The sequence below is a fragment of the Emydura macquarii genome, unplaced genomic scaffold (assembly GCF_026122565.2).
Source record: "Emydura macquarii macquarii isolate MOO-44397 ecotype Brisbane River unplaced genomic scaffold, CSIRO-AGI_Emac_v2 contig_2699, whole genome shotgun sequence".
NCBI classification, from domain to species: domain Eukaryota; kingdom Metazoa; phylum Chordata; order Testudines; family Chelidae; genus Emydura; species Emydura macquarii.
Genome location: NW_027132836.1, coordinates 3574153 through 3589569, shown reverse-complemented (window position 1 = coordinate 3589569; position 15417 = coordinate 3574153). Strand labels below are relative to the sequence as shown.

Below are 15417 nucleotides of genomic sequence, written 5' to 3'. Positions count from 1 at the left end.
AGGGGCAGGGACTCCTCACTCCAGCTTGTCCCGTCTCTCCAGCCAGCTCCGTCTCATGACTTCCTGTTCCCGCTAGCAGGGATGCTGGCTGCAGTGGGCTAACGGCTGAGTCGTTTTAAAAATCACCATGCACTAAATAGAAATAACGACTCCAGCCTGCTGGTGCTTTTATCCGACAGTCCCACAGGACTTGCAGGCCTTCATTAGTGGAGCTGCACCTGCCTCTGGGAGCTAGCCAAGGGCTGCCCCCCTTTTCCCGTGGGACACGGACAGTGCAATTAGAGACTCGTCCACACGGGCCTTACACGCAAGTTTAAAAGCTGTGCGCGGAGGTGTTTAAATGGAGTCACGGCTGGACCATGTTCTAACTGCTCTGGCCAGCCTGGGGGGATGGGACCAGATCATTTCAGAGCATCGTTTGGAGCCATGCTCCATCTGGGCTTGACCACGGCTCCAGTGACAACTGAACAATGGGACCAATCACCGCCTGGCTCCATGCTGTGGTGTAGACGGGAGTCTGTGTTCCCAAAGTGCTACAGCTTGGACACGGCTCCGGCCTGGGCTCTTTTGCTCACAGAATGTAGTGAGGAGCCCTCTAGGCGCTAGGAGGGGTTCGGCTGAGGGGATCATCGCATTGTACCTGGCTGCCTTGATGCTGGTTTAACTGTAATGCAAGCAGTGCTGTACCGAGGGGGGGCAGGCTCCTGGGCACTGGCCTGCGGGGGGCACTGGGCCGGCCCTTCAGGATGGGCAGAGGGTGCAGGGGCTGAGGGGCAGCTGCTCCCACTTCTGCTCCTGCAGGCCGCCCCCCCATTGCGTCATGCAGGGCTGCGGGGCTGGAGTGGTGGGTAAGTGTGTGTGGGGGGGAGTACTGGGCCCTGCACAATGGGTGGGGGGCACAGGAGGCTGTGAGGGGCACCCATCAGTGCCTTCCCCCCTGCGCCTTCACCCTGCTGCGTGTGTCCTGAAGGGCCATCCCAGCCCCCCTCTCCAGGCTGGAGGGTGAAGCCGCCCCCATCCAAGCCAGTGCTGGGCTGCTGTTGCAGGGGGCGAGGTGAGGGCCGCACACTGGGTAAGTGTGTGTGTGGGGGGGGGGCAGCAGAGCCAAGCCTGCCTCATGCCCCCCCTTGTGCCTCCCGCGTAGTTACAGACTCCCCTCCATGGGGCAGTTAGGGGACAGCGCCAGGACCCCTTCTGCCCTGCGTGGGGGTGGGGGAGCGTAAATGTAGGCTGGGCCCCCGGGTGCCGGAGCCCCTCGGTGCAGCACTGAATGCAAGAGGCACTGAAGTGGGCGCAGTCACACTGCGGTTCAGTGGCAGACCCAGCAGGGGAATGCAGAGCTCGCACTAGCCAGGCTCCCTGCCTGAAGAGTGTTAGAGCTACTAGAAAACTGAATGGGAAGAATAGTTCCCCACATGCCAGCCCGGCGCGTGACGTCACTGGGGGCTGACCAGCAAGCTCCAGATGTGGCCAGTGTTCTAAGGGCATTTCCCAGCCTGCTCCGAAGGTCACCCCGTTAATCTCTGACTCCCAGTGTTTCCAGGAGCTCTGGGAAAGTGACCGACCGAATTCCTGCTGGTTAAAGTTTAGCCCACTCCACCATCAGCTCCCTGCCTTCACCAAGCCTGTTTGTTAACCCTCCCGGCCTCACTTTTCAGGAAAGGACGGGTGCGGCCACTGGAGACCAGCTGCCAAGGGCCTGCAGTTCAAGTCCTGGTGCCCCATTTGCTGGCGAGGAAGCCCCACAATTCTGTGCACGCCTGGCACAGACCCTGTTTTAAATTTGGAGGCCACATTTATTTAACTCCACGTGTCAGAGGCCCCTTGCTTGACAGCAGGTAGGGCAACACTATGTGCGTGGCAGCTGAAGCTGCTAGCACAGAGCGCGTTTCCCACCCCCCAGAGCTGTGTAAGGGGGGCTGCATCCCACGGGTGCCTGTCTTGGTTCTACTAGGTGTGGGGGGAGAAGGAGGGAGCAGGGGGGGTTTGCTCCCAACAGGCTGACCCCCGTAGAGTATCTTTAGGTGAACAAGACTTTAGGGGACCTGAGCAGTGGGTGCTGGGGATTTACTCACTGAGCATTTCCCCCAGGCATCTGTGCCATGTTCCTTTTGCTAGTTGAAAACTAAACCCAAAAGTTACCATAGCAACTGCCCCCCTCCATGGGACAAGGCCTGGAGCCTAGGTTAGACTCCAAAGCCCTGCTCCACCCCCTGTCAGCCAGTGGGCACCGAAGGGCAGGTGGCTCTGTTCTACCCGCCCCGGGGGCAAGGACACCCATTCCCCCCTTCTGCTGTGGTTTCTGAGAGCAGCCGGAGGAGGTAGCTTTACGCTGGCTCTGCTCACTGTGTCTCGGATCCTCCCTCCACGCTGAGAACCAAGTGACGCTCTGGGCAGGAAGGGGTCTTGCCTGCTGGGCACAGCTGGCTGTGCAGGCCGAGCAGTGGGCCCCATGCAAGAACCGGCCTGCTGGGGGGGGGTGTTGCCCGTCCATGCCTGGCACAGGGGAAGAGGAGCTAAGCTGGGAGTTGAGCATTTGCCTGGAGCGTGATGGGAAGGTCTTTGCTCTGAGTAACAGGGACCAGGATTTTTCTTTGCCCTCATCAGCCTGCCCCCAAGGCCCCGGGGGGGGGAGGAAGGGAAATGTCCTTCTGGGGGGACGGCTGCACAGGGCTCCCAGGAGTGCACAACCCAGTGGTCTGAAATCAGCCCCAGGGCTCATTGTAGGTCTTTGTGCTCTAGTCTCTAGGGCCCGAGCATGTGACCCAGCGGCTGGAGCGGGGGGGGGGGGCTATGCAGCACCGGATTGGCCTGGAAAGGGTTGTCTAGCAGGCCTCTCCCCTCGCTCCAGCTGTCAGGTTTAATAAGGTGTGCAGGCAAGGAAGGCGTGTGCGCGCTAGAGGGCGCCTCCCTTCCCGCGTGTAGCCCTGTGCTACGCACCAGCCTGGCTGTGGCGGTGCTGAGCGAACCAGTGTGTTCAGCCGGATCATGGGAGCCCTTCAGTTCTGAGCCGAGGAGGATCAGGCAGGGAGAAACACCTGAGCAAAGGCCTCAGCAGCTGTGGGCTGAGCTGGGCCCCTACGTGACCTATTTCTCTAGTCTGGGCTGGCCGTGTGGCCACCACACTCGAGTCCCACTCAGGAAGCCCAGCCAGACCTGCCCGTCTCGCAGATGATAGCTAATGACTGCTGCATGCAGGGGTAAGAGAAACCCCCAACCCGCAGCGGGGCACACAGGGATGAAGTGATGTGACCAAGGTCAGCCAGTGTGTAAGTGGCAAAGCCAGGACTAGACCAGAACCTGACTGCCCCTCCATTGCCTTTGCTTTCCCCACTGCAGGCAAGGAGTGGGGGTGTGTGTGGGGGGGGGGGGGTCGGTGGGGCTCCCAGAGCTGCTGGGGCTGTACAAAATCCACACCGGGCCCGGCTGGAGCAGGGCTGGAAACATGCTTCTGTCGACCTAGCTGCTGCGTGGGGGGCCTGGGGTGGGCCACGTGCGGCTCTGGCCCGAGGAGCCGCTGGGGGGAGGGAGGCCCCTGCAGGTTTGCGCCCTCCCCCCCGAGCGCGCGTGGCGAGGGGCGGGGAGGGCCGGGCGCTAGGACCGCGCGGACGGCGCCGGCGGCCCGGTCCCGCCCTGGGCGGGGCGGAGTGGGCGGGGCGGGGCTCTGGGCGCGGGGCGGGGCGGAGCGGGCCGGGCCCGGCCAGTCGCGCGGGCGGCGCGGGGCGAGCGGCGGTGCCGGGCCGGCGGCGGCCCCGAAGATGCCCGGCTTCGACTACAAGTTCCTGGAGAAGCCGAAGCGGCGGCTGCTGTGCCCGCTGTGCGGCCGGGCCATGCGGGAGCCGGTGCAGGTCTCCACCTGCGGGCACCGCTTCTGCGACACCTGCCTGCAGGAGTTCCTCAGGTGCGCCGGAGCGGGGCCGGAGCGGGGCCGGGCGGGGCCGGGCGGGGGGCGAGCTCGGGGCGATTGCCTCGCTTGGCTCGGCTCGGCTCGGGGCCCCGCTCCCGGTGCTGCCCGTGCCCGGCCGCTGCGCTTTGTTCCCTCCCGGCCCCGCCCCGGCTCGGCTCGGCTCGGCTCGGGCCCTGCGGGGGCCGGTGCGGGGGGGCCGATACCGGCGGCTCGGTGACGTGCGCTGGGCAGGTGCCGGGCGGTTTCTGCGTCCCCGCCCACGGGCGATGGTTTGTGGCGAGCCCGGGGCGGGCGGGGCCGGTGCCCGGGGGCTGCACCGCGCTGTCTGCCTGGGGGCGGGATGCGAGTGTCGGGAGCCGCCCGCAGCCGCTGTCCGGCGGGAGTCCCAGGTGCAGCTCCGAGCCCGCTGCTCGGGCAGGTTTGGCCCCGGGCGCCCGGCCGCGGGGCTGGCGAGGAGCGGGGCTGCGCGGCTCTGCTGCCCCCGGGGCTCCCCGCTGGCACGTGCCCCCCCCCGTGGCATTGCCGGTTCTGGGGCGCACGTGTACCCCGCCTGGCGAAGGGGGGCCCTGCCCCCCTCGAGCGGCTCCCTGCAGCCAGCAGCTGCTCGGACCAGCTTCCCCGCGCGGCGCAGCGGGGGTGTCCCGGTTCCCCCTGCACTGCCCCATGTGCAGGAGCCGTGCCCGGGTTTGGGGAGCGAGACGCCAGCGGCTGTGTCCGTCTGTCTGTCTACATGGCAGCTGGGACCCGGCGGCACCTGCCCAGGAGATACAGACTCGTGTTTCTCCATCATTTGCCCGTAGCGGGGCTTGCCCTGCTCTTGGCTCTGAGTTCTGGCTCGCTCCCGGGAGCCCCTTTTCCTTGCCGGGGGCTCCGTCTCCTGGGGCGGCGCGGGGGGTTCACCCCTCGGTCTGGCAGGCTCACCCTCGGGGGCGTCGCAGACGCTTCAGCCGCAGGGATCAGGCTCTGACTCTGCCCTGGGCGGTGGTGGCGCCCTCGTGTGGGGTCTGCTCTTTGCCCCCGGCGCTGCCCTTTCTTTGAACATCCCCCCCTGAGCGCCTGAAGCCAGTGGCAGGCGTAGCCCTCTCCGCCTGCCCCCATGGGCCTTCCAGGGGGAAGGAGGCTGCAAACCTGCGGTGCTGGCTACATGCCCAGCTGGGCAGCTGCTTCCCCAGGCCTGCTGCAGCTCCAGACCACACTGGGCCCGTCTCGGTTTGGCGGGAGGCTGGCGGGTTCCCTGCAAGGTGGGTGGTGGAGGCAGCCCTGTCTGGGGGTGGGCCAGGCCGGAAGATGGAGCAGAGAGAGGGGAAATGCTGGGTCAGGCCGAGACTCTCTGAGGAGCCCGAGTTCAGGGACGTTTGGTGCTTTTGGCTTTGCTGTTCTCGCAGGGCCTGTTGCGGTGACCCAAGTCCACGGGAAATGGGCCGATCCTGCGGAGAACCTGGGGCGTGTGCATGGCCAGTGCCTGGTCTCTGGACACAGAGCAGCCGCAGGTGTGGGGCAGGGCTGGGAGCCGGTGCGCTGGGGTCCGGAGAGGAGTGGTCTGTGGCCGTGGGGAACGGCTGCGGGAGGCGGTGCTGGCTCAGCCGCCCGGCCAGTAGCAGTGGGCAGAGAAGGGCCGTTTGCTCTTGGCAGGGAGTGTAGCTAGCACAGTCCTGCTCCCGGCGCATCCAGGCAAGGCCGCCCTGTGCCTACGGTGCGGGGACGCGGCTGGGGCAAGTGTCAACCTGGGTTTCAGCCCCTGTCGCCGTCCCTGCAGAGCCCAGCCCAGCTGCGGGTTTAGCTCGCCGCTGCTGCGACGCTGACCTACGAAGCGCGGTCTTCAAATGGGATGAAACGTCTGCGCCTGGGGCCCACGGGCCCTGCGCACGGAGCTTTGGTGTGAACACCTCTCCGGAGCCAGCCCTCCGTGTCCGAGATCTCCGGCCGCTCCTTGCTCTGGGAACCCTTCCCCAAGGCACAACCTCTCTCTGCTCCATGCCCTGCCACAAGCAGCGGAGACTGGTGCTGGCTGCGGCTCCCCGGCGCTCTGCCCGCCTGGTGTCGGCGGGCTGGGCGTGCCCAGACTTGCATTGCCGGGCCGCCAGCCGCCTTGCTGCTGCCCAGGAATTTGGAGATTGCTGGTTCCAGAGCAGCCTCCCTGCCATGAGACCGTGGCCTGAGACGGAGCCAGGCAGGTCCGGGCCACGGGGGCCGCCCCGAGGAGCTGAGCCCCGTGTAAACCCTGTGAAGTGTGTTTGTTTCCTGCTGTCAGATGGCCCCGTTCAACAGCCGCTGACCCAACCCCCGCTCTGCCAGGGCAGGGAACAGCCCCTCTGGGGGCCTCCCTTCCAGCAGGGCCCCCTCCCCCCCCAAGGCAGCCAGCTCTGGGGAGGAGCCAGGCGGGTGCCACATGAAGGCAAGAGGAACCCGATTTGTGCAAACCGTCTCACCCCCGTGGCGCTGTGCAGAGGGTGGCTGGGGCATGGCTGCGGCAGCTGCACAGGTGCAGCCTGGGGCCCGCTTCCGGCTCTTGGCTGAGGTTAGACTCTCTAACGTGAGGGGGGACGTCTAGTGGGGGTGGGGCGGGGTCAGGACTCCTGGGTTCTCTCCTGGCTCTGGCATGTCTGCCTCAGGGGATCTCTGTTGACCCCCCTTGGGAGGTGCTGATCCTGCAGGCACTGACCCAGCTTGGCTGGCGCCTGGCACGCAGCAGTCCTGGCTCCCCCCTCGGGCAGCCCACACCGGCGCTCAGTGAAAGGCGAACTCCCAAACTGCTGCCTCAGCACATTCCCTGCCTGGCGGCTGTGCAGCTTCGCTGGGGATTATGTGGCCGTGGGACCTGTCTGCGTCTGTGCGCCTTAACCCGGGCCCTGCGCGCGGAGCTGGTGCCGCGGGGGCGCCTGGCCCAGGCGCTCTGAGGCTGTGTCTGTGCTCCCAGCTCCAGGCCCATAACGCACTGCTGGAGCCGGAGGGTTCCTGCCAGGTCGCCCAGCTCCCCTGTGCCCCATCTGCCCCATGTTCCTGTGCCCCACCCGGACATGGGCCGCTGGCGTGGCGTTGCATGGCCAAGGTACAGCCGGGGCGGGCCCGGCTCGTCTGCTCAGGCCTTCCCGGGGAGCCTCATTCGTCCTTGTTTTAGAGCTGTTCTCGCCCTCGGCTTAGTCCTGTTCCGGGCATAGGTCAGAGTCGGGGGTGGCGGCTTGGTGGGGAGCGCGCTGAGGAGCTGCTGTCTGCACCCGGCACGTAGCTGTTCTCTGGGGCGCCCTGCCCAGGGCCTGCCCCCAGGGGTGTGTGCGTGGGCGATGGGCTGCCCCAGCCCGGCTGCACCTGGCGAGGTTCCATTTCCTGTTTGGCTCCTTGCACGGCAGGGCCAGGTGTGAGCAGCTCCCTGCCGAGCGCCCTGCTTCCCTCCTGCAGCCTCCTGTTGCCTGCTGCTTTGGCTGGCGCTTTATTTCCCCTCGCTGCCCAGCGACTGTCCCCCCAGAAACAGCGGGCACCCAAACAAAGCGGGAGCTGGCCAGCCTGGGGCCCGCAGAGGGAAACGGGCTCGGGACCAGGAAACCATCCGGCCACGTTGGTCGTTCCCCTCTTGGTGCGGCTTGCGGGGGCTAGCAGGCCCTGGCGTGGGCTGCGGTGTGTGTGTGTGTGGGGGGGGGGGGGGTGTGAGGGGGTGTGAGAGCCAGGTACATCTCCTGCAGCCCAGACCTGGCTCCCATCCTGCCCCAGTGACTCACGGGGCAGTGCTGCCCGGGGCGGGCGTGACACCCGCGGGGTAACTGACCTTTGTCCTGCAGGGACTGCGTTTACACGCCTGCCTGGCACTGGCTGAGCCTCGCTCTGCCCTGTAGGGCAAAGGGCCCGGGCCCGGCCTGCCGGGCAGCCTGGTGTGCTTGGAGCTGTACCCATGGAGCGTGTAGGGGGCGCAGCCAGGGCACCAAGTCTGCACCAGCCCTGTCCTGGCCACCTGCGGGGAACGTGCTCCCTGATGGTGCTGAATCGGGGTGTCCCTGTGGCCTAGCGCAGCCCCTGCTCCCCAGGGCCCTGCCTGGGCCAAGGGATTGGTCTGGGGGGCTGAGCGCTCTGGAATCTGCTCCCCCCGTCACCGCAGCCAGGCCCAGGGTCAGGCCCTGCTCGCAGGACCGAGCTCCTGTCCCCGGCTGAGCCGTGCCAATCCTGGTCCGCCTGCGCCTTGCACAGATGCTGCAGGAGAACCCCCAGGCACCGTGGTCTGTCAGTGAAGGGGTGGGGGGGTCCAGTGCTGGGCAAGGCATGAAGGGGGGCCCTGCCTGGGGGTGGGGCCTCGGTGATGTTGGCTATTGCCAGCCCCATGAGGTCAGGGGTAACAACATCTGGAGCTGAGCACAGCTGCCTGGAGCAGGCGGGGGGCTCGTTACCGGGTTCAGATACAGGGCACGTTTCCTGGCCAGAGAAGCTGAAGGATGGGCTGGGAAAGTCCAGCCCCCTGGACCCCGGCAGCTCCCCACGCGGCGGGGAGCCCTGGATCCACACAATGGCTCGGAGAAAGCTCCGCAGAAAGCGCGTAGGTGCTGGCTGCGGGATGAAGCGCCGGCTGGGCGGGTCACCGACACCGCCGTGCTGTGGGCCCCACGGCCCAGGTCACCTCCAGGCCTGCCAGGGCAGCGCCGCTGCCTCCAGAAAGGGGCCCCGGGCCATGGCCCGCCGGCAGGGCCCCTGCCTGTCCCCACCCTGTGACGGGGGTTTTGGCAGCTGGGGGAGCTGTTCGGGGGCCACACGGCGACTCCCCTCCCCTCCCCTCCCGTGGGGTGCTGGGCCTGGCACGTGAGGGGCAGCTCCGGGGCCTGCACAGCTGCTCTGCCCCACGCTGTGTTGGCTGCTGTGCTCCCGGGCCGGGGCTGGGTGTGGGGAGGCAGTAACCAGCTGATCTGGCAGCACCCGGAGCCTGCTGCTGGCGCGGGGCCAGCTTCCTTCTGCCAGCCTCGGTGCCAACTCTTGGCTAAATGTCGCCTGGCAGATGCTGTCGCCTGCTCCACGCGGGGCACCTGGGCGTCTAGTCACCGGCCAAGAGCAAACGAGCGTCCGTCCGTCCGTCCCCCCCGGCTGTCAGGGCACAGCCTGCAGCTCTGCTGGCACGGGGGGCACAGTGGCAGGGGAGGCTCCACAAGGGCCCTGTTGCCTCTTTCTTCCTCTGGGACCCCCGGCTCCCAGCTGAGTCCCTAGGCCCGGGCTCTGCAGGAGGCTGGAGAGCAGTGCCAAGCCTGCTCATGGTGACACCCCCTCCCCCAGCGCCCAGACCCCTCAGTCCGGTCAGGGCTCGCCCATGCTCACCTCTCACCCGGGGCCGGCCGGGGGACCTGTCGCTGGGATGGATGGGACAGTGCTGACTGTTTCCTGGAAAACAGGAGTCCCTGGGCTGCCTGGCCAGCAGGGCCACGCCCTCCAACATCTGGCAGCAGCTGCTGGCGGGCGGGGATCCCAGCTCCTGCCTGTGGGGTGGCAGATTTCTCACCTCTAATGGAGCCTGGAGGCGTTTAGCACCTGATTGCTGAGATCTGCGGAGCCGGCACGGCTCCCTGAGACAATGCAGCTCTTTATCAGCCTGGGAGCACCGCCGCTGCCCCTCCCCTCTTCCATGCTGCCCCGGGCGGCTGCTGGGATCTGCTGCCGGCACAGCCGACGCTTCGAGTCCAGTCCGGCATGGGCACGGGTCTGAGAATCTAGATGGGGGTGGGGGCATTGCTCGGCGTCACTGCAGACAGCTGCTGGCTGCTGCATCTCCTGAGGCTTTCCTCCCCTGGTCACTGCTCCATGCTGCTCGGGGAATGGGCGTGCGCTGCCCTGCGAAGACTGGCGGGGAAGGTGGGGCTAGGCCCCCCCCCCCAGGAGCTGTCTGGCCAGTGGGGTTCCCCGCACAGAGCGGGAGCAGCAGAGTCTGGCACTAGAGGAGCTGAGGCTCGTGCCCGGAGCAGATGATTCCTGTCGTGGAGCTGTTGGCACGGAGGGCCCAGCAGAGCAGCCTGGGCTCTGGCTCGCTGGCTCCGCTGTGGGGCAGAACACAAGCCGCTTGTTGCTGTTCCCCTCCCGTGTGGAAGCTCGAGCTGGGTCACTGGGGGAGGCCGTGTGCCCCGGAGGCTGCTGTGGGAGGCTGAGCAGAGAATGGGGCATTCGGCTCACGTGTGCCCTTCTCAGGGCGGGGAGAGCGAGGGGGCTGGGCATGCCTGGCACAGGGACGTTCATTCCACCCTGGCAGGAAGGTGGTGCCCACACCTACGTCTGTCTGCCTGGCCTCAGAGCAAACCTGCTCCTTTCGCCCTGTGCAGGGAGGAAGCGCAGTGTATTGAGGAAACTGAGGCACACAGCGGCCCTCTGACAGACACCTCAGAAAACGCCCACTGTGTCGCAGAGAGAGCCCCTGCTCTCCCCCAGCTTTGACCTTGGCTTGTTTCTATTGCAGTGAAGGCGTCTTCAAGTGTCCAGAGGATCAGCTGCCCCTCGACTACGCCAAGGTGAGCGCCCTGCCCTGCCCGTGAACAGCTGTGCCGAGGGGCGGGGCGGCGGCTTGGTGCCCCGGCAGGGCCTGGCCAGGGAGCTCGGCTCGGGGTCACTGGTGCTCCTGCCTCCCCATTTTGCAGCGCAGGGACGCGACCCCCGAGCTGGGCCAAGCTGTCCCGCAGTGAGGCCAGCCAGCGCGGGGGGACCAAATCCTGCCTCCCGGGTCCCTGCAGTCTCAGCTCCACCTACCGGAGCGTCCGGCAGGGCTGCCATAGCCGCGCACAGACCGAGCCGGGGGGGCTGAAACGTCCCTGCTGTGGGACTGTGAGTTGGCAGGACTGGCGCAGGCTGGGTGCCAGCGTCCGCTCTGAGGCCATTGAACCAGCTGTTTGTGCAGCTGCGCTGGGAGACTGGCACCCCCCAGGAACGGCTGCTCCTTTGGCTGCGTGGGCATGGCCGTGGGAGTCCCTGCCAGGCTAGCCCATGGGACACAGCCCCGAGCCAGCATGGGAGGGATGTGGGCTCCAGGGCCCAAGGACGTCCAGCCACAGCTCCTGGGCCCAGCAAGGACCCCGAGGCATCGGCTAGTTTCCTCTAGCCCTTTGGTAACGAGGCTGGCGCCCTTGGGCCCTGGGGGACTCGCCCTTGCCTTGCCAGGCGGGCCCTGCCCCAGGCAGCTTCGTGGGCCTGCCCTGTGCTTGGTGTCCGCTTTGGGGTGCGGCTGGTGCCCTGTGGGATGGGCACGGTGCCCCTCCCACGCCTGGTCCGACGTGTGCGTCTTCCCTAGATCTACCCGGACCCCGAGCTGGAGTCGCAGGTGCTGAGCCTGGCCATCCGCTGCATCCACAGCGAGGAGGGCTGCCGCTGGAGTGGGCAGATCAAGCACCTCCAGGTGAGGGGAGAGACGGGGCCGGGGCGGCAGCCGCAGGGGCCGGGGCGGGCTGGGGCAGCGAGGGCGCTGGGCTCTGCTGCGACGCCCCTGCTCAGCTTCCTGTGTCCCCAGGCCCACCTCGGCACCTGCGCGTTCAACGTGATCCCGTGTCCCAACCGCTGCAGCGCCAAGCTGAGCCGGCGCGACCTGCCCACCCACCTGCAGCACGACTGCCCCAAGCGCCGCCTGAAGTGCGAGTTCTGCGGCAGCGACTTCAGCGGCGAGGCCTACGAGGTGAGGGGCAGCCGGGGGGCAGGGAACGCCCGCCCTGCAGCTGCCCGGCCTCACGGCGGCTGGCGCCAGGGCAGGGGTGGGGAGCGGGTGCCCTCCTGTGGGTGACGACCCCGGCTCATCGTGCTCTTGCCCCCCCAGAATCACCAGGGCCTCTGCCCCCAGGAGAGCGTGTACTGCGAGAACAAGTGTGGGGCGCGCATGATGCGCCGGCTGCTGGCGCAGCACACGCTGGCCGACTGCCCCAAGCGCACCCAGCCCTGCCCCTACTGCACCAAGGAGTTTGTCTTTGACACCATCCAGGTGAGGCGGGGCCTGGTGGGGTCTGCTCGGGGGTGTGGTGCCCGTCGGCTGTGCCCAGCTCGGGTCTGGGGGGGCGTTACTCCACCTAACGGCACCTCCCCCTCTGCTCCCAGAATCACCAGTACCAGTGTCCCCGCTACCCCGTCTCCTGCCCCAACCAGTGCGGGACGCCCAGCATTGCCAGGGAAGACCTGTCCGGGCACCTGAAGGAGAACTGCAGCACAGCCATGGTCTTGTGCCCCTTCAAAGACGCTGGCTGCAAACATCGGGTGAGTGCTGCCCCTCCTGCCCCATGGCCCCGAGCACACCGGCTTCTCCAGGAGCTCCCCCCAGCCCTGGCTCTCTTTGGGTCTCACCGCCCCCCCCCAGCACCAGCCCTGTCCACGCCTTCTGTGCTGCACTCTATTGATCGCTCGCTGCTTCCTTCGCACAGTGCCCCAAGCTGGCCATGAGCCGGCACCTGGACGAGAACACCAAGGTCCATCTGGGCATGATGTGCTCCCTGGTGAGCCGGCAGCGGCAGGAGATCCTGGAGCTGCGGCAGGACGTGGAGGAGCTGTCGGTCAGCAGCGACGGGGTCCTGATCTGGAAGATCGCCGACTATGCCCGCAAACTGCAGGAGGCCAAAGCGCGCAGCAACTACGAGTTCTTCAGCCCCCCTTCTACAGCCACCGGTACGGCTACAAGCTCCAGGTGTCGGCGTTCCTCAACGGGAACGGCAGCGGGGAGGGCAGCCACCTGTCCATCTACATCCGGGTGCTGCCGGGCGCCTACGACAGCCTCCTGGAGTGGCCCTTCTCCTACCGCGTCACCTTCTCGCTGCTGGACCAGAGCGACCCCTCGCTCTCCAAGCCCCAGCACATCACCGAGACCTTCATCCCGGACCCCAACTGGAGGAATTTCCAGAAGCCGGGGACCTCCCGCAGCTCCCTGGACGAGAGCACGCTGGGCTTCGGCTACCCCAAGTTCATCTCGCACGAGGACATCAAGAAACGCAACTATGTGCGGGACAACACCGTCTTCATCAAGGCCTCGGTAGAGATCCCCCAGAGAATCCTGGCCTGAGCCTGGCCCCGGGATCTCAGCCAGGGCTCTCTGTGGACAGAGACATGACCCAGGGGCCCCGGATCTCAGCCCAGCCGTCGCTGCCTTGGTAGCAGCTCCGTGGCTCTGCTCAGCCCACAGCAGCCCGAGGGGCTGGGGCCGCCTTTGTGTTTCAGCCCCCAGAGGCCTGGCAGCTCCATCCTGAGCAGGGACAGTCCCCAGGGGCCCAGGCAGGCTAAACACAATGATGACGTTGCCAGCCTCCTTGGAGCAGCGTCACCGCTGGGCCTGGGGGCCCCTAGCCCCCCTCCACCCACCCCCAAGCCTTCAAGCGTGCATGAGGGCCCAGGAAGTGGTGCCTACAGAGGGCCATGTGTTGGCCGGGGGGAAGGGGCAGGAAGCCAGTCTGTCCTGCCATCGGGGCTTTCCAGCCTGCCAGCCCACTAGCAGATCTCTGGGGCCATGGGTCACTTGACCCAAGCTCCCCCCGTCAGCTGGCCTGACTACATTCCCCTCCTCAGGAGCAAGAGCCAGTGTAGGGGGCAAGGCCTGAGGCTCCCGGCAGGCTGCCCCTTCGGGGTGGGACTCGCCCCTGTGCCCTTAGCTCAGCTAATGCATCCCCCCCCAGAGTGCAAGGAACACAGGAGCCATGTAGCAGGGCAGGGACTGCCGCCCTCCCCCAATGAGGCCTTTGCAATGAAGCCCTAAGAAGGGAGCCCCCTTGGAGGGGTCTCCTTGCGGCTACCAGCCTTCTCAGTGCTCTGGCCAGCCCCACAGCAGGGAACTGGCAGGTGCCCGGCTGTGTACGCAGCTGCCAGTGCCTCCAGGTGCCATCTCAGGGACCCCAGGAGGGCACGCGGCCCCTCCACACAGAGCCATGTTTTGGGGGCCTCGCCCCAGCGTTTCCCTGGCGGGCTGGGAGGCGCATGTCTCGTCCCAGCCCCCTGCGAAGGGGAGTCTTCCATGTCGCGTGTTATTTATTGTCCCGGCGCGGAGCTGCCCGGCCCTGCTGCCTTCACACTTTTTCAATAAACTCTTCTTGTATTTATCTGGCTTGCTTCCTGCCGCCCTTCTGTCCTCACTCTGTGGGGCTGGGCAATGGGAGGGGCTATGTATGCAAATGAGCTTCTGCTCATTGACATATGCAAATAAGACCACACCCCCTTGCCAGGGCCAGGTACCTGTTGAGTGAGGTGAAGCACGGGCCAGCAGACCGGCCTGGGGAGGGGGGGCAGCGAGCCATCAGCTAGATAAATGTGATTGCTACAGCCTGCTAGGCACAGCTCCGGTGGGCAGCCCGGGGGGATAGAGAAGCTGGAAGGGGGGCAGTTTTTCTATCATGTGATGTTTAAATGCTCTCGGGCACCCAATCCGTAAAAGCCCCAACATCACAAAAAAGGCTGGAAGGTGCAGGAACAAATGTAATTTTGATCCAGGTTGGCAGAAGGCTGCTAAATCCCATCGATAACGCACGCATCCATACACGCAAATTTGTCCTGGTCTGGCAGACACTGAGCCGCTGGTGATTTGATGCATGTCCCCCGTTCTACTGCGCCTTTGGTTAAAGCGAGGGGCCGATACCACGAGCGACTCTGTATGGTAGAAATGACAGAGCTAAGGAGTGTTTTTATTTGCTGTGTTTTCTGCTTTTCACCAAGGCAGGTGCCTAGCGCTGCGGGTGGTGCACAGCCGGATTCCTCGCCTGGAGCCGGTCCGGGGAGCTAGGTGCCTGCACTGTTTCTCGTGAGCTGACTGGCTGCGGACAGAGGCCGAAGGAGGCAGAGGCCTCCTGCGTAACCTGCACCCTGGGAGTTTGGCTACTCAGCCAGGCTGTGGGCAGGGCTCGTTTAACTCCCCCGTGTGCCGGAGGAGACGGGAGTTGAAGAGGCTTCTGCCGTCTCTCACGTGCGTGCCCTCCTCGCTGAGCTAAGGGCTGGGCTGCTGGGAGCTGCTCGTCTCTTGCTGAAGCTGGGCCACCTTAATTATTTAATTACACGGTAATTGGGCCACTGCTAGTATCAGGCTCACGCTGTAGTCCAGTGGTTTGGGCTCTCCCCCGAGACGTGGGTGAGGTGGGGTCAATTTCTCCCCCCCCGGTCTGCTCACTGGTGTAGGGGCTCTACTGGGGGGGGGGAAGAGGGGGCTAGTTCTTGCCCGTTGAAGCTGGTTCATTTTATTTCAGTATTGTTTGGGCCAGACAGCGCATTGGAGTCGCTCCCAAGTCCTGTGGTTGGCATTCGTCTACAAGGTGGGGGATTCCGGTTCGAATCCCGGCCTGCCTGTTAAAGGAGGGATTTGCACTGGGATTCCCTGCCTTCCAGCGGGACTGTCTACGAACTTCAGAGCACTGTGAACGTTTCCCTTTAAACAGCACTGCTGCTGCAGCCTTGGTGTGGCCCGTGCCTGTTGGCATGCCCACTCCTGCTCACAGCAGCAAAACCAGTCTAGTAACACGGCATTTCTGGGTGTTGGTCAGGTCCGGGGAAGGCTCAGGACATGTTCTATGGGAAAACTGCTTGTTTTTCCCCCTAGCTTCGTGCAAAAGAAAAGT

The 15417-nt window shown here is 65.8% G+C and overlaps 1 protein-coding gene across 1 annotated transcript; it reads left to right on the top strand.

Moving 5' to 3' along the window:
• Nucleotides 1–3726: 3726 nt before the first annotated feature.
• On the top strand, nucleotides 3727–14767 carry TRAF4 (TNF receptor associated factor 4). Its single transcript, XM_067565931.1, is given in 8 exon segments — nucleotides 3727–3901; nucleotides 10320–10371; nucleotides 11145–11249; nucleotides 11361–11522; nucleotides 11661–11822; nucleotides 11936–12091; nucleotides 12256–12478; nucleotides 12481–14767. Coding segments are annotated over 8 exon segments (1410 nt in total). The 5' UTR covers nucleotides 3727–3758; the 3' UTR covers nucleotides 12888–14767.
• Nucleotides 14768–15417: the final 650 nt, after the last annotated feature.